The 17422-nt window shown below is 37.9% G+C and overlaps 3 protein-coding genes across 3 annotated transcripts; 1 reads left to right on the top strand and 2 right to left on the bottom strand.

Annotated features, from left to right (window-relative positions):
* On the top strand, positions 3837-6151 carry LOC109947967. The gene is made up of 2 exons (XM_020559850.1): positions 3837-4944; positions 5100-6151. The coding sequence occupies exons 1-2, from the start codon at positions 3837-3839 to the stop codon at positions 6149-6151; spliced, it is 2160 nt and encodes a 719-aa protein (XP_020415439.1).
* On the bottom strand, positions 6826-9308 carry LOC109948201. The gene is made up of 7 exons (XM_020560476.1): positions 8670-9308; positions 8253-8485; positions 8071-8158; positions 7879-7965; positions 7550-7780; positions 7165-7388; positions 6826-7080 (listed from the first exon to the last, which is right to left on the bottom strand). The coding sequence occupies exons 1-7, from the start codon at positions 9237-9239 to the stop codon at positions 6924-6926; spliced, it is 1590 nt and encodes a 529-aa protein (XP_020416065.1). The 5' UTR covers positions 9240-9308; the 3' UTR covers positions 6826-6923.
* On the bottom strand, positions 9247-10707 carry LOC109947966. The gene is made up of 6 exons (XM_020559849.1): positions 10077-10707; positions 9806-9940; positions 9668-9730; positions 9503-9565; positions 9349-9410; positions 9247-9253 (listed from the first exon to the last, which is right to left on the bottom strand). The coding sequence occupies exons 1-6, from the start codon at positions 10701-10703 to the stop codon at positions 9247-9249; spliced, it is 957 nt and encodes a 318-aa protein (XP_020415438.1). The 5' UTR covers positions 10704-10707.

Below are 17422 nucleotides of genomic sequence, written 5' to 3'. Positions count from 1 at the left end.
TGGCAATAGTCGCATATTACTTGGCATGGATGCAGTGGTACCCAAATCACACTGAAAATTCACCTTTCTTTTCCCTGGGCCATACATTGGCCACACATTGTCATCCTCCCTTCCACTCTTTATGGGAATAAGCAGGATAGTACACTCCTTATGAGAAATAGAAGCTCGAATCGTGGCCAAGTTCCAAGTTCTAGAATCCCAATCATGAAAGTTTACACCCTAGTAGGGTTGGGCATCAAAACTGGAATACCGAAACCAAACCGAAAGCATGCCAATCTCGTGTCGTCCCGCTTGGTGTTAAAGTGTAAACGAGATGATACCGTGTCATCTAGTTACTATTTGACATGACACCGGTTTCACATTTATGATACTGTTTGGTGTCATACCTTACCGAATAGTGTTTTGAAGTTTTAATTCCCATTTTCAATTTCCTTCTCCCCCATTCGTTGCGATCTTCTTCCTTCTTCTAATTATTTCTTTCTTTTCTTTCTTATCCTTTTTCTTTCTCATTTCTTGATTCCAAGGCTCGATCAAATCGATCGATCTTCTTCTTCTCTTCCCCTCTATCTATCTGTCTGGGAACTATCTCTTCTTCTCATATCTCTTTTTGTATGTGTCTGTGCATGGCGTACGCGACCTAATTCCCAAATCCCTCATCTCTCTCTCTCTCTCTCTCTCTCTCTCTCTCTCTCTCTCTCTCTCTCTCTCTCTCTCTCTCTTCTCCTCCATCAATTCGAACCCTACAAATCCTCCATCAATTTAAAATTTGGAGCTCAACCCTAGCCCGAAGCCCAACCTTTCTCTGTGAATGTATTTGATGTATCATATAATTTGGCAGGTCTTGAATCAAGACTCTTGAATCTTGATTGTTTGTAAACTTTGTATTAGGCTTGTTTTATAAAAATTGCAAGATTTCTGAAATTTTGCAGGATTTTTTACGGTATAAACATTGATACCGAATCATACCGGTCCCGTTTGTGCCTAGCCCTACACCCTAGTGTTAGGGTCAAAAGAGGCATGCAAGTGAGGATGGAGTTTATCATCGTGAAGGGAGGGAATCCAGCAATCAATCCAAAGCTTTGGGTGCCTACCATTTAAAACTTGCCACTAAGCTCCCTGAAGAATGATATTCCTTCCTAAGAGCAAGCTTGGCCACGTCTAGGAAGCTCGGTTGCTTTTTTTCGCATTAAAAAAATTGCACTCTGGAAAATAACGAACCTTCAAGAGTTGTGCTCATAGGTAATTCGGCTCCATGATCAATCTCCAACACTGTCTGGCCAGCAAAGCCAAATTGAAATTATTAAAATTTCTAAATCCCAAGCCTCCCTCCTACTTAGGAAGCCCCAAAGTATGCCAATTTATCCAATGCACTTGCTTTTGTCCCTACCAGAATTTTGCAATCTCCTATTCCAACTTTTGATAGTTGGATTGGGGAAATTTAAAAATTCTCATAAGGAACGTTGGAACAGCATGTGCGACAGATTTGATTAAAACCTCTCTTTCGACTTAAGTTAATAACCCCTGCTTCCGCCCTCTTATCTTCCGCAATAACCTTTCCTTCAAAAAATTCAACGCCGCTTTCTTAGACCTTCCTCAAAGGGTACGTAACCCCAAGTATTTCCCAGGATCCATAACAATTGACATACCCAGGATGGCTTCGAGGTCCCTTCATAAATTATCACGAGTGTTGGGACTGAAAAAGAACACTAGATTTCTCTAGTTTGACTTGTTGACCCGATGCTCTGCAATACCCATTGACCAAATTCATCATGTTGAGACAGTTTTGAAGATTAGCCTTTAGAACGAGTAAGGCATGATCAGCGAATAATAGGTGACAGAGGGTTCGACCATTCGTACAAAAAGATAGCCCCTACAAAAGCTGCACATCACACACTTTTTTTTATTTTTTATTTTTATATATTATTAAAGAGGACATAGCCTCACTTACAAAGAAGAACAAGGGTGATAAGGGATCACCTTGATGAATTCCGCAAGTAGGTTTGAAGTAACTTCCTAGCTTGCCATTAATAACCATTTCCAACTCCACAGATTTTACCAAGCTCATTGTCAATTGAACCCACCTCTCATTAAAACCCAACTTCCGCATCACTGCATCCAAAAAGTTCCGTTCGACTATGTCATACACTTAATTCATATCCAGTTCCATACCCAATTCATAGAGCTTGTGGACTTCCTTAGTTTCAATAGATGAAAGGCCTTATGAGCGAGAAGGATGTTATCTTGAATTTGTCGGTTTGGGATGAAAGCATTATGTCGCTTCTGGTCTTTGGAATGAGAATTTTTGTTATATACTTTTTCTTTTTGCTTACTTTATGCCCCCTTTAGACTAAAAAATAATAAAATAAACTTTATACCCCTTTATTTCTTAGTAAATTTAGGTTTTAGCCACAAAAAAAACTTTCACTTTTAGTAAAAGCAAAAGCTTTTTCAAAAAAGACAGAAAAACCTCTCAACTTTCAAATTAAAGACATGCAAATGTAAAGGATTCCTTAGGAAATTCAAAAATAAATAAGGGCAATTTTGTCCATTTTGGCTTCTTCTAAAAAAATTTCTCCCGTTTAGGTTTTCCCAAAGTCTCCCTTATTTCTTTATGTTCCCTTTTCAAAGAATCAGTCATAGTAATGCCCCAAAGAAAGTTTCGCTATGTGACTCTATGGTCGTGGACGTGTTATTCATTCATTTATTTATTTTTATTTTTTTGTCAATAAGAACTTTCATTAAAGGAAAGCAATCCAAATAAATTACAACTCAAATAAGGAGAAGCAGAGCCATGTGACAAAACGGAAGTGCATGCAAAGCAAATGAATTCAATACACCCTTAAAAACTAAGAAAAATTAGGTTTTAGACATAATTAACTTTATTAATTAGTTTGTAAGATATTGGATATTTTGGTTTTAGTTTTAATACCTAGGAAAAAATTACTATTTTGGATTAGCCCAAAGAGAGGCCCAGATTCGTTGGCCCATTTGTAAACCTATACAGTAAATGACGCTTTTGCCCCTGAATGTTTAAACAAGGCGCGACTTCTCTGTTTCGTTTTCGTTCTCGTTCGTTTGGCAGCAGCTTCGTATTCTTCTCTGTTTCGTCTTCGAGCTCAGTTGTTTGGCAGCAGATTTCGTTCGTTTGGCAGGCAAATTTCGTTCGACGACGAGCAGCAACGACGAGCAGCAACGACGACGAGCAGAAACGACGAGCAACAACGACGAGCAGCAACGACGACGAGCAGAAACCACCACCAACAACGACAACCACTGACGACTATCGAAGCGATTTTCACTCTCTTGGGAAAAAAACAGTAAGAAAATGACCCTCTAACACAGATTTGTCTTCGATTTTAGGGATTACACATTTTTGCTGTTGTTCTTTATGCAATGCAGTTTTTGGAAAAATGGATGAATCGTTGGATTCAAAACTACTCTTTGTTTAGGTTTTGCTTCGTTTATAGGGATTAACCATTCAAAATCGTTGGATTCAAAATTTCTGGTTGTTTGTGCTAAATTTTGAACCAGAAACTGCAATGCAGTTTCTGGTTCCATAATTCAATTTCAGAGTGCTTTTTGCTAGGGTTTATGGGAATATTATAACTGCTCATGAAGTCAAACGTGTTTTGATATTCAGTACTGTCTTTGCATTTTGATTTCTGGTTGTTTGTAGCAAATTTTGAACCAGAAACTGCAATGCAGTTTCTGGTTCCATAATTCAATTTCAGAGTGCTTTTTGCTAGGGTTTATGGGAATGTTATAACTGCTCATGAAGTCAAATGTGTTTTGATATTCTGTTTTTGTTTGTTGTTTTGTTTGCATTTTCAAGGCTAATGGAGGTGTGTGTCATTGCCAAGTGCACATATAAGTCGGAAACCATCATGTTTTCAGTTTCATCAGAGTCATCCATGGTTGATATTTTGAAGACTTTGTGTCTGAGGTTTAGGGGTTTGCAGTTGGGTTGTTTCACATTACGGTATTCGGTGCCCAGTTATCCGAGTTGTTTTCTAGAAACGGATAGCGATTTGGACTTGATGAGGACATTTTTGTTGATATCAAATGAGAAGACTGTTGATATTTTAGTGAAGGATTTATGCGGGAGCAGTGAATATAGTGGTGATTTTTGTGTAAATAAGGAGTTGATAGCATGTGAAAAGGGCGAGTCGTCGTGTTCTAGTACTGTCGAAGACAGAAACGAGTTTTTGGGCAGGTCGAAGAGAGCAAGTGCTAAGCCTTTGTTGTCGAATGAGTCGGAGACATACATACATCATGTGGGGCAGAAGTTTGACGGTGGTGCAGAGGAGTTCCGGTTGAAATTGTGCAAGTACGCTCTTGAAGTAGGATTTAATTTTGAATGTGCCGGCAATGACAAGAAGCGGGTGGTTGCTGTTTGTTCGAATAAGAAATTGGAGGGTTGCAGCTGGCGTGTTTATGCTTCTCGTTGTGAAGCTACTGGCAGTTTTGTAATTCGGACGTTAAATAATGTTCATACATGTGCGGGTCGGATACGGGAATCAAAGAGTAAGATGATGAGGTCTCGTGTGGTGTCCTCCCTCATTGTGGACAGAATTCGTGCAAAACCAGAGCTGAAGCCAGTTGAGATTATACACGAGTTCAAAGATTATTATGGTATAGACATTTCATACTACCACGCATGGTTTGGCAAAGAGTTAGCTAAATTGGACGTTCACGGTGATGAGTCGAAGTCCTTCAACGAGTTAGTGTGGTATGTGGACGCCGTAAAGGAAACTAACACTGGTTCTCTCTGCACTCTTGATTGTGAAGCTGGAATTAATCGCTTTCGACGGTTTTTTGTGTCTTTTGGCGGTTGCATTGCTGGATTTCAATATTGCATACCCTTGTTGTTCATTGATGCTACGTTTTTGAAGAGCAAGTACAAGGGGCAGCTTCTGTGTGCTTCGGGAAAGAATGGAAATCAAGGTATGGTTACTGTAATGTATTGCAGATTTTCATTTGTTGCAATTTTTAGCAGAAACTGCATTGCAGTTTCCCTTTTTTGAGCAGATTTGTTTTCATAAACTGCACTGCAGTTTCCTTTTTTTGCTTATACTTGTGCTTTTGGTTTTGTTTTGCAGGGTTTTATCCTCTAGCTTTTGGAGTTGTTGATTCTGAGACAGAGGAGAATTGGACTTGGTTTCTTCAACATTTGGCTTCTATATTGCTACCGATGGGGAGAGTGGTGACCTTTTTCTCGGACCGCAATCAAGGTTTGTTAAATGCAATGGGGTTTGTGTTTCCCGGATGGCCTCATTCTTACTGTTATTATCACCTCAAACAGAATTTGATATCAAAGTACCCGAAGTCAGGTTATGGGAAACTGCTCCAAGACCGTGTTATCAATTTATTTAGTAGATGCGCATATGCTGTTACGGAGGAAGAGTTTAAGGTAGCAATGGAGGAGTTGGTGATTGTTGGGAGTTCGAAAGTGAAGACATTTATATCTGATTTGTCTAGAGATCACTATGCCAACGCATTTTTCAAAGGAATGCGTTATGGGGAGATGGCAAACAGTTTAGCGGAGTCCTTTAATAATTGGGTTGGTGTGTTTCGAGATTTGCCGGTGCTACCTTTGATAGAAGGGATTCGACAGAAATTGATGGTATTGAATTCTCAACGAAGAATTGAAGCGGAGAAGTGGACAACAGTTTTGTGTCCGGAGATGGAGACTAGACTCTGTGAAAATGCGGAGGCCAATAGGACTTGGGCAGTTCGTCGTTCTAATAGCACTGTTTTTGAAGTATTTGCTGATTATTCTGTGATGGTTGATCTCGAGCAAAGGACTTGTTCTTGCCGTCTTTGGCAAATTGACGGTTTTCCTTGCACACATGCGGTGGCTGCAATCCTAGCAAAGAGAGATTCAGTTTATGATTACGTGGAGTGTTACTACAAAACCGACTTCTTTCGAAAAGCCTATGAGAGTCCTATTTTTCCTATTCCAGATATTGGGAAAGGATTGGGCAGCAATGGTTCTGCCGCTGGAGTTGTGCTTCCGCCAATTACAAAGAGGCCAGCCGGAAGACCACCAACAAAGAGGATCAAAGTTTTTGGTGAATTTAAAAGGCCATTGAAATGCAGTCGGTGCAGTGTTGCTGGGCACAATAGGAAGACTTGCAAGGCTATTATATGAACACTCCTTCTCATTTGACAATTTTTTATTTTAGATATGGTTTAGCGAATATATAGTCAGTTTCTGCGTTGCACTTTTTGCAAAAACTGTATTGCAGTTTTAGTTGCTTGTAATTGGCTACACCGCGTCTAATTGGATATTGTGATTCTTTTTTGAAGTTAATGAAAATTATACAATTGTTTAATGAGTGAATATTCGTTTTCGACTGCCATTCAATGCTTGTTTTCAGATTTTGAGCAGATTGCAGTTTCTGTTTATTTCAGATTTTGTTGCAGAAACTGCATTGCAGTTTCTGTTTATTTCAGATTTTGAGCAGATTTTGTTGCAGATTATGAGCAGAAACTACATTTCAATGCTGACCTACTTAAATGTGTTTTGAACAAAGTTTTAGTACTTTGATTATGGCTTTGGCTTTTGGGTTCTTTTCACATTTTTGGATATTGTGATTCTTTTTTGAAGTTAATGAAAATTATACAATTGTTTAATGAGTGGATATTCGTTTTCGACTGCCATTCAATGCTTGTTTTCAGATTTTGAGCAGATTTTGTTGCAGAAACTGCATTGCAGTTTCTGTTTATTTCAGATTTTGTTGCAGAAACTGCATTGCAGTTTGTTTGTTTCCTTTTGGTTTTGTTGCATCCTGTTCCAAGATTATATTACAGTTTATGCACATGTATAGGAAATATGTTCTCATATACCATAACTAGAAATATTTACAAACATCCACAAGAATTAAGATACATATTGTCTTGAGTTAACGAAAGGCAAATCACTAGAGACGATTAATTACACAGTTTTTGTGGTGTAGGAGTTTTGTGACATATTGTGCTCGATATTCATTCATGAATTTCTTGTCCACGCTTTTTGGAATGGGCTGTCCTTGTGCTATTTTATCCATATAGAACATGACGAACATGCCGCAATCCAATCTGCAAATGAAATACGAGATTAGTTTTTTTTGCTTTTGAATGATTTCAAACTGTAATGAATAGTTGAGTAGACACAATTCTTACGAAGATGCACTTTGTTGAGCACATTCCATGTCATCCTCAAATGGAAACTGCAATGGATTTTGCATAATCCATTTGAGAGTGAGTTCTTCATTTGGAGTCAAATCTTTTTGTACAAGTGTTGGGGGCCCTTCCTTTTGCTTCACAAGTGTTGGTTTTTTTTTTGTTTCTATGAACACTCGTGCTTGAGGTCTTATATATTCTAGCCACCCTTCAACAATATTAACCTGTTTAAAGAAGAAGAAAAAAAGAGAAAAAGAAATGGTAATCAGTGCATTGCATATTATAGTTTTGGTCTGAAATTAGGCAGTATGTATAATACAGAAACTGCAATGCAGTTTCTGTTTGTGTTTGTGCTGAGAAATTAAGACAGTTTCATTCCACTTACAAAGTTTCGAGCAATGTCAATGCACCTTTCTTCTTTTCTACGTCCCAACGATCTAAGTGGATTGTAGTGTCTCCACTTTCGTTCATTTTTGTGAAATGTGAGAAGTGTGAAGTGGAACTCTTCTTGTGAAATAATTGGGAAGAAAAGAACATTGCATTTCCCGAGTTTTTCAAGTAAGGGTTCATACAGGAACCTGTGCCAAGATGGCTCTAGGAAGCTTTGCATGTAAGCCTGATATCACAGAATGGCAATTTGTTAGTATATATTTTTTCGAAAACTGCAGTGCATTGTCTGTTTAAACAATTTTGAATTTTCAAAATAATACTTACCCAAGTCCATGTGGACATGTACTGTGGACTCTCTGTCTGCATGGGCTCTATTTTATCCTCCTCTATTTGGATATAGGCCTCAATGACCTGTTTCACATTGATTGGAGAAAAATGGAATTATAAATGGGGAATATAGGTAGCACAAATAAAAAATACAGTGCAGTGTGTGTTATAGAATTGGTAAATACTTACGTTTTGTGACAGTTCCAGGTCCCATACAATATCTTTGAGATCATGGTTTGTCACTTTCTCATCATTGAGTCCTGCCCAGAAGATATCACTGTGGATTCGAATACATGAAATTCACAAGATTAGTTTTAGTTTAATTGTAATTAAAAGATGAAAGAATTGTTATTTTGGAATAGAGATGTTACCGAAGTTGAGTGCTTAAGTAGTGTTTTTCAATGCTTTCCCTGTCCGGCTTTGGAATTTTCTGCCACACCTTTTTCTGACCCCATCCTAGTTTTTTCTTTGTTTGCTTTTTTTGTGCTTCATCTTCATCACTTGATTGTTGTAGATCCACAGGTATTGAATCATGAAGGCTCGTTCCTTTAGGGGGGTCAGGAATTGGATTTGTGGCATCGGGCTGAGATGCCTCTTGTGTTAACTGCAGATTGAAAGGAAACTAATTAGAAACTTCATTCGATAAAACAGAAACTGCAATGCAGTTTCCATTTCTGTAAAGCAGATAACACACTGCATTGCAGGAAACGGAAACTGCATTGCAGTTTCTGTTTCTGCAATGCAGAAAATAGAAAAAAGCAGCAGCTTGAACTGCAGTAATTGCATACCTCCTCGGAAGAGATAAGCTTGAATTGTGGTAGTTCTTCATCATCCTTTTTTGCCTCCTTTTTTGTTTTCTTATTTTTTTCGTACACATAGCAAGATGCTTGAAGCCCCTTTCTTTCTCTGTTCTTCACCCTTTGTACTCTTGAAGGAACATCAGGTGTTGGAGCATCTTGCTTCTTCTCTTCTTCTCTCTCTTCTTGTTGCTTCTCTTCTTCTTTCTTTTCTTCTTCTTTCTCTTCAACTGGTTGTGTTGGTTGTTTTGTAGGCAGATCCATCTCCATTTCAAAGATTGTTGGGTCTGACAACAAGCTTTCAATTTCTGCCTTGTACTTTTCTTGAATCTCCTTTTTCTTGGCAATCTTCTCCATGTCAATACCAGTTTCCTTGCCTTCCAATTCTGCAATCCTCCTTTTCAGATTTTGTATTTCATTAAGCTGAACTGTAGATTCCACTGTCATGGTGGCAGTCACACATTCTTCATTATCTAATTTCTCTATGTATGTTGCCAACTCCACTTCCAGCTCCTTTGATCTCTTTTCTGCTTGGATAAATATATCCCACAATTCCTTCATTTTCTTCTCACTGTCTTCATTCTTTTCATCCTTCCACAGTTGTAATCTTTCCGGGCAAACGAAGCTAGGATCTTGTTGTTGGCGGTAGTTAATTTGGTCTGTCATGGACTTCACCAAGAGGTCTTGAATTGCATCATCAGGTTTTCCCTCATCATCTTCTTTTTCTTTTTCCTGCATATTGAACAGAAACTAATTAGAAACTGCATTGCATTCGAGGAAACGAAAACCGAAATGCATAATTCACTGTTTAGAGATTCTTATACCTTGTCAAGAGGGTCTCCCTCTTCTCCGGTAGTTTTTCTCTTTTTATATGTTTTCAAAATACCCTGTACAATGAGATTGAATGATTCAGAAACTGCATTGGATAAAATGCAAACTGCAATGTAGAAAACACAAACTGCAATGCACTGTATACAGATTTCAATTACCTTCTCAACAGTGTCTTCCTCTTCCCTGGTAGTTTTTCGCTTTTTAGGAGTTTTGAAAATACCCTGTACAATGAGAATGATTTAGCATGGATTCACATTCAAGATACATTAAAACAGAACATGCGATAAATTGCATACCTCGATGTCATTCAAGTCCTTTATTTGGTTGAATCTTGTGTGGAGTTCCACAAGACTCCATCTAAGAATGGCAGGAGTTTCTTTCTCCTTGCCAAGGATTGGTTGTATGATGTTTGTCCTCTCACACAGTAGAAACTGCACAGTTCAAAAACAAGATATATCAGAAATTAAGTTGGAAACTGCATAGGATAAAACAGAAACTGCATTGCACTAAATGGAAACTGCATTGCCTAAAACTCAAAATGCATTGCATAAGCCACAGTTTACTTACCAATATTAGGATAGTGCAACCCGAAACAGCTCCTATAGAGGCTTCTCCTCCCTTCTTTGCTTTTGCTTTTGCTTTTGCGGTCAAGGATTCATTCATGTAGTCTGAAACAGCTCTTGCCCACGAATAGCTTGAAAGTGTGTCTAGATTCACGCAGTGCTCAAATAATTTCCAATGCAAAGTAGATGAAGAGTTGGCAAAAAGGAATGTCATGCACAGCAGAATCAATATTAGGCTGACCACCTCCTTGTCGTAATCAACTTCTTCTTCTTCTTCTTCTTCTTCAGCTTCTTTCCTTTCTTTTCCTTTGTTCGTTTTTTTCTTTTGCTCTGTCTTTGCCTTTTCTTTCTTCTGTTGGTTTGCCAAGGCAATTGTCTTTTGTAATTCTGCTTCTACCTGGTTTTTTGAAGGTTTTCCCTTTTCTCCAAAGTGCCTTGTTCTGAAGGTAGCAGTGTACCTATCATTGACAAGTTTGACAGATTTGCCTTCATTTGGCAGTCCTAGAATCTGAGTCACTGCATTGCTTGTGATTTGGAATGATTTGGTTCCAAATTTGAAGGACTTTGTATCCGGATCAAATGTCTTGAGCAGCTGTGCTAAGTCAATGTCCGACTTATTCATGTTATTCATGTCAATTCTCTAGCGGTAAAACAGCTCGATCAAGTTCCAGAAAGGGGTTTTCTTGAGAAGCTTCTTCTGCCTTTCATTGAGCTTGTCCTTTATGTCTCTAATGATGCTGTTGAAAGCATAGGCATTGCACCGAAATTGGGCATAGTCCGGGTGCTTTGCTTTCCGATCATAGTTTGGCTTTGGCTTTGTTTTGATCCTTTGAGCCATCGTTTTGATTCTGCGCTTTGGTTGGTTTTCAGCTTCATTCTTTTGTGGTGACATTTCTTGTTCCATTTTGTGATATGCACTGCAGTTTTTGTGGTCAAAATCTGCAACAAACAACCAGAAACTGCTGCTCAAAATTTGATGTGAAAAGAAACCAAAAGGCAAAAACAGTAGCTAAAACTAATATCAAAACACATTTAAATTCATGAGCAGTTATCACATTCCCATAAACCCTAGCAAAAAGCACTCTGAAATTGAATTATGGAACCAGAAACTGCATTGCAGTTTCTGGTCAAAATCAAAGACAAACAACCAGAAATCAAAAAGGCAAAAACAGTAGCTAAAACTAATATCAAAACACATTTAACTTCATGAGCAGTTATCACATTCCCATAAACCCTAGCAAAAAGCACTATGAAATTGAATTATGGAACCAGAAACTGCAATGCAGTTTCTGGTCAAAATCAAAGACAAACAACCAGAAATCAAAATGCAAAGACAGTAACTAAAACTAATATCAAAACACATTTAAATTCATTAGCAGTTATCACATTCCCATAAACCCTAGCAAAAAGAACTCTGAAATTGGATTATGGAACCAGAAACTGCAATGCAGTTTCTGGTTCAAAATTTAGTACAAACAACCAGAAATCAAAATGCAAAGACAGTAGCTAAAACTAATATCAAAACACATGTAAATTCATGAGCAGTTATCACATTCCCATAAACCCTAGCAAAAAGAACTCTGAAATTGGATTATGGAACCAGAAACTGCAATGCAGTTTCTGGTTCAAAATTTAGTACAAACAACCAGAAATCAAAATGCAAAGACAGTAGCTAAAACTAATATCAAAACACATGTAAATTCATGAGCAGTTATCACATTCCCATAAACCCTAGCAAAAAGAACTCTGAAATTGAATTATGGAACCAGAAACTGCATTGCAGTTTCTGGTTCAAAATCAGAAATCAAAAGGAAGAAACAGTATCTAAAACTAATATCAAAACACATTTAACTTCGTGAGCAGTTATCACATTCCCATAACATTCCCATAAACCCTAGCGAAAAGCAATCTGAAATTGAATTATGGAACCAGAAACTGCAATGCAGTTTCTGGTTCAAAATCGAAGACAAACAACCAGAAATCAAAAGGAAGAAACAGTACTGAAACCTTCGTCGGTGTAAAACCTAAAATCGAAGAGAGTACTGATTCATTTTCTTACGGTTTAGCTTCGGTCGTCGTTGGTGGTCTTTGCTCGTCGTCGGTGGTCGTTGCTCGTCGTCGGTGGTCGTTGCTCGTCGTCGTTGCTTGTCGTCGTTGCTCGTCGCCGTTCTCGTCGTCTTCGTTTCTGCTCGTTCTCGTCTTCGTTTCTGCTCGTCGGTTGCGTTTTTGGAGTGAGAGACGAAAGGTCGCGCGAAACCAGTTTTTGAAGTGATTAAATCTGAGTAGTGTCGTTTTGTGTTGTGTTTTGTGGGAATGTTATGTCGTTTTGACAGTTTTAAGTTTTGGTTTATAATTAAATAAATTGTATTTGACAGTTAAGCACAATGGCACATGTAGTAATTTTAGTGTTGTTGGATGTCCTTTTGGTAAAATTAGGTGGCTTTGGTTTTATATTAATTAAGCAAAATTCAGTATCTTTCTTCCAAATTAGTTAAGTTTTTTATGGGTTAAAACTAAAGAACCCTAAAAACTACTACAAGAAAGAGGCCCACTGTATGGGAGTAGTACGACAATCCAACTTTAGAAAATCTTGGCCATCTTGAACAGCGCATACTATATGGAGGCTGGATGAGGGCAAGGAAGATAGTCATGATTTAAGACACGCATAAGAGAGGTGGGGGGCCTAGATACCCAAACTTCCGGACTCGACCTTGATAGTGCCATCGACGCAAGATGATATGTCGCTTAATTGTTTTTCCTACTGATCCATGCCCAGTTACAGTTTAAGAAATTGGAATTGCATTGGCGAATCCTAGACATAAGTGGGTAGAGATTCCATCTTCCACACTTTATGTTTCCTTTCATGCTCTCCATTAGTTCTTTGGAGTCAGATTCAAAGCAAACCTCTAATAAGCCCAGCTCAGATGCCAATTTGAAACCTTCAAAACCAGCAATTGCCTCAGCCATGATCACAGATTCAGCGTGGAAAGGTAGGCATTTTACTCCCATGAACTCACCATTTGCATTTCGTGCTATAAGACCTGCTCCCGCTTTGCCAGAAGATGTCGACCAAGCAGCATCAAAGTTAACTTTAATAACATGGGCTTCAAGTGCGGTCCAAGAGGCAGGATTTGGAGTCCTGGGCGTGTAGGGAAACATATTTTGTTTCCGTGAACTCTAATTTTCCAGTAATTTCTAAGGAGATTTAAGGGAGACATAATAATTCTCTTTTTAATGTTGGAAGGAGTCTCAACTTTAACTCTAGCGCAGTTGATAAAACATAAAAATTAAAGGATGTCTTTATTGGCATGTGGTTGTTCTTGATTCATTGTACCTCTCCCCATCTTAAGAAATTGTTGAGATTAGAATATAGATCTTATAGTCATCAGCATTGATTTCAAACTACCTTCCTCTAGTTGATTCAATTCCCAATTTTGAAGGATTGGAATACTCATTTTAAGGTGGGTCTCCTTATGTGTTGATAAATGTGAAAAACTAGGAATTGGAATAACTCCCTTTCCTTTCCTCTCATATCCCTGTAAGTAAACATGTCATTTATGACATGTTTACTAATTCGTAATTGGATTAGGAGAAATTGAATTGATGAAGAATTGAATTGAGGAGGAGTTGGATTGAGGAGAATTAGATTCTGGATTCCTGTTGAAGTTGTTTACTAAATTATATGGATTGAGGAGAGTTAGATTCTGGATTCCTATTGAAGTTGTATACTAAACTATATTGAATTGGAGTAGGAGTGGTGCTAATTACTAAAATGTCCTCGTTGTTGGGTTAAAATAGATGGCAAATTTGGAATTTTTAAAATTGTATGAGGATATAATGGGTAAAAAAGGTGAATTCTTAATGAGTTAGTTCTTCAGGAATTAGAATACCACATCCCACCCAAGAATTGAATTCCTCCAAAATCAGGAATTCAATTCCTAATTTTCTGTGAGCCCCACTTACTTTTTAATTCCTTAAAGCAACTTCACCGAGGAGCTGAGCCCAAGGCTAGGGGGGAAAAAAATCTCGTTCCAGCGGTGAGCCCAAGCCCGGGCTAGGAGTGGGTCCCACGAAGTCAGGCTGGCCCGAAGGCCAGTTCAGCCCGAGGTCGAACCCGCGTGCTGACTTCAGCACGACGCAATATATAACCGGCAGAAGCCACGTGTCATGCCCCTAGCGCTCCGATCTGTTTCTCCAAATCCAATCCAACGGCTGGCATTTTTTTGACAATAAAATTATGAAAAAAAAAATCAAAATTTTTTTTCTATAAATACCTATCAATACCCTTCACTTTCAACACCAATCCTCATACATTTTATTATACTTATACTATTATTCACTCTTTACTCAACATTTTCCTCTCTTTCACCTTGTATTTTTATTTCTTATTTTTATGGCTTCTTCTATTGAAACCGGAGGGGCGTGGAGCACCATGGAAGATGTTTCCTTGTGTGAGGCTTGGCTCCAAGTTTGTTATTGTCCCGTGTAAGGCAATAAGATGAAATTTTTTCATATGTGAAAAAAAATTATTCATGCCGAATTTTGTGAAAAAATTCCTGGGTCGACTCGTACGGAGATGGCATTGTCTAGTATATGGAAAATTCTCAATAAAGAGTTGGAAAAATGGAGAGATGCCTTGACAAAAGCGATGGACAATTATCGAAGCGGGGAAAATCGTACTAACGAGGTAAGTATTTTGTAATTTTTATTTTATTAAGTTTAATCTCCTAATATATATATTTTGTTAATATTTATTGCATTTTCAATATTTTGTTAATATTTCTTGCATTTTCAATATTTTGTTAATATTTCTTGCATTTTCAATATGTTGTTAATATTTCTTGCATTTCCAATTGTTTCTTAATATTTCTTGCACTTCCAATTTATTTGTAAGGTTAATTGCATTTCCATTATTATTTTTTTTGTTACTTGCATATCCAATATATTTTAAATATTTCTTGCATTTCCATTTTTTTTGTTAAATAGATGATTCAAGCACAGATGTGGTTCGGTGCAACCGGGGGTGGCAAAAAAAGTTTCAACCATCATGAATGTTGGGAGGTGGTGAAATATTGCAAACGCTTCATAATTATTCCGACGGGTCCTGCCGTTATGTTAAACAAGATGTCACTCCGTGATTCAATGACATTGGATTCACCTCTCGATTCCCCTATGAGTCAAGACTCACCCATCGAAAAGGAGTCGAGGCCAATTGGCCGAAAGGCTGCGAAGGCAAAGAAAGCGGGTAATTCAAGCAGTAATAATTCAAAATTTTTGGAGGAAATTGCAAGGCAGAACGACATAAGAATTGAAATGGAGCAGAAACGTCAAGCCCAGTATGAACGAGAAAGGGAGTATTTGCGCAAAAAAGATATGGACATGACGGATCGGGAAACCATGGCGATGGATACAAGCCATATGTTCCCTGAAACAAAATAATTTTGGAAGCTAAAACGAAGGGATGTTATGAGAAGAAGACTTTTTCGGGATGATGGGCCTAGCAACACAGATTGGTTAAATGATGGAAACCATTAAATTAGTTGGCATACCTTTTATGCATTTGTATTTTTCACGTTTTCTATTAAAGTTGTTGTAATTCATGTATTTTATTTTAGCAGTAGTAATTCTTAATGACTCGTATTTATTTAATAAACAAAGCATTGAATAAAATACCTTTTTATTCAACATATTCAATACATCAAACAAAACAAAATTAAAATTAAAAAAAACTACAAACAAGGCACAATAATAATAACAAACCACAACCAAACCATAAAAAATAAAAAAACAACACAACCAAACCATAACTAAATAAAACATAACCAAAGCATCTATGCTCCATCATTCATCTTCATTGCCTTTCACCGCCCATAGATGCTCCATCAAGTCAACTTGACGTATTTTATGAATATACGAAGATTGCATCTCTATATATCGATCTATCATCCGGGTCATGAAACGACCATCCTTCACCAACGGTTCCAGCTCAAACGGTTCTCCACTTAGCCCCATGGGCCTTTCATAAATCCGTGTCAAGGTCGTGTTCATTGGATCCAGTTCATAGACCTCTAAGAGCAAGTCCAGCAGCTAAGGCTGGACTCGGGCTGGGAGGGGGGTTTGGGAGAAAAATGGGTTTCCAGCAACAAAAGGCAGCCTGGGCAAGAGGGGGGGGGGGGGGGCACGAGATTTGTGCTGGCCCAAGGTGGAGTTTGGCCCGAGCAAGAACCCGAGGGCGGTGACGTCATGGCTGACGCCAACGTTAAAATTTTTTTGAAGCGACGTGCTATAGAAGCCGCCAACGGCTACCTTACATGTGTCGGCCTATTGGCTCTCCGATTCAATTTTTTCCTTCAATCCCACGGCAGCCAATTTCTGCAATAAAAAAATCGAATTTTTTTTTAAAAATACACAAAAATTACTGATTTTTTTTTTATTTTTATAAATACCAACCAATACTCTTCACTTTTAACACCAAATCCTCTTACATTTTCTTCTCCTTCTACTATTATTCACTTTCTACTCAAATTTTTTTAACTTTCAAGTTGTATTTTCCTCTATCATATTATGGGTTCTTCTAGTGAAAATGGAGGGGCATGGAGCATGATAGAAGATGTTAGCTTCTGTGAGGCTTGGGTCCAAGTTAGTCATTGTCCCGTAACGGGCAATAAGATTAAATTTTCTCATATGTGAAAAAAAATTCATCAGGCATTTTGTGAAATGGCAATTGGTTCAACACGTACAGAAATGGCATTATCTAGTAGGTGAAAAATTCTTAATAAAGAGTTGGCGAAATGGAGAAATGCCTTGGCAAAAACGATGGACAACCACATAAGTGGGGGAAACCTTAGCAGTGAGATAAATTATTTGTCATTTTCATTCTATTAATTTCTATGTCATATTAATTTTTATTTAAATGTTTCTTGCAATTTATATATTTTGTTAATATTTATTGTATTTTTTTTTATACATGTTGCATTTTTTTTAAAATTTATTGCATTTGCATTAGTTTTTTTTTTACATGTTGCATTGCCAATATTTTTTAAAGTTTCTTGCATTTTCATTTAATTTTTTTTATTTTATAGATTATGCAAGCACAAATGTGGTTTGGTGCTACTGGGCAAGGCAAAAAAAGTTTCAACCATACCCATTGTTGGGAGGTGGTGAAGAATTGTAAGAGATTCCAAATTATTCCAACGGGTCCAACAGTAGTATTGAACGAGACGTCACTCCATGAGACGCCGGCATCGGATTCACCTATGGATTCCCCAATGAGTCAAGACTCACCCATCGAAAAGGAGCCAAGGCCTATTAGGAGGAAGGCGGCGAAGGCGAAGAGAGGGAGTAATTCTA

Source organism: Prunus persica, chromosome G3 (assembly GCF_000346465.2).
Source record: "Prunus persica cultivar Lovell chromosome G3, Prunus_persica_NCBIv2, whole genome shotgun sequence".
NCBI lineage: Eukaryota > Viridiplantae > Streptophyta > Magnoliopsida > Rosales > Rosaceae > Prunus > Prunus persica.
This window is presented reverse-complemented; position numbering and strand designations above follow the sequence as displayed.

Excerpts from the sequence above, each read along its gene's own strand:
- LOC109947967 (XM_020559850.1), top strand. The coding sequence starts at position 3,837 with ATGGAGGTGTGTGTCATTGCCAAGTGCACATATAAGTCGGAAACCATC. Across the intron at positions 4,945-5,099 it reads GGGAAAGAATGGAAATCAAG|GGTTTTATCCTCTAGCTTTT; the intron begins GTATGGTTACTG and ends TTTGTTTTGCAG.
- LOC109948201 (XM_020560476.1), bottom strand. The coding sequence starts at position 9,239 with ATGAAGGAATTGTGGGATATATTTATCCAAGCAGAAAAGAGATCAAAG. Across the intron at positions 7,966-8,070 it reads ACCTGGAACTGTCACAAAAC|GTCATTGAGGCCTATATCCA; the intron begins GTAAGTATTTAC and ends AATGTGAAACAG. Across the intron at positions 7,389-7,549 it reads TTGACATTGCTCGAAACTTT|GTTAATATTGTTGAAGGGTG; the intron begins GTAAGTGGAATG and ends TTCTTTAAACAG.
- LOC109947966 (XM_020559849.1), bottom strand. The coding sequence starts at position 10,703 with ATGAATAACATGAATAAGTCGGACATTGACTTAGCACAGCTGCTCAAG. Across the intron at positions 9,941-10,076 it reads GTTGCACTATCCTAATATTG|TTTCTACTGTGTGAGAGGAC; the intron begins GTAAGTAAACTG and ends TGAACTGTGCAG. Across the intron at positions 9,731-9,805 it reads AGGACTTGAATGACATCGAG|GGTATTTTCAAAACTCCTAA; the intron begins GTATGCAATTTA and ends CTCATTGTACAG.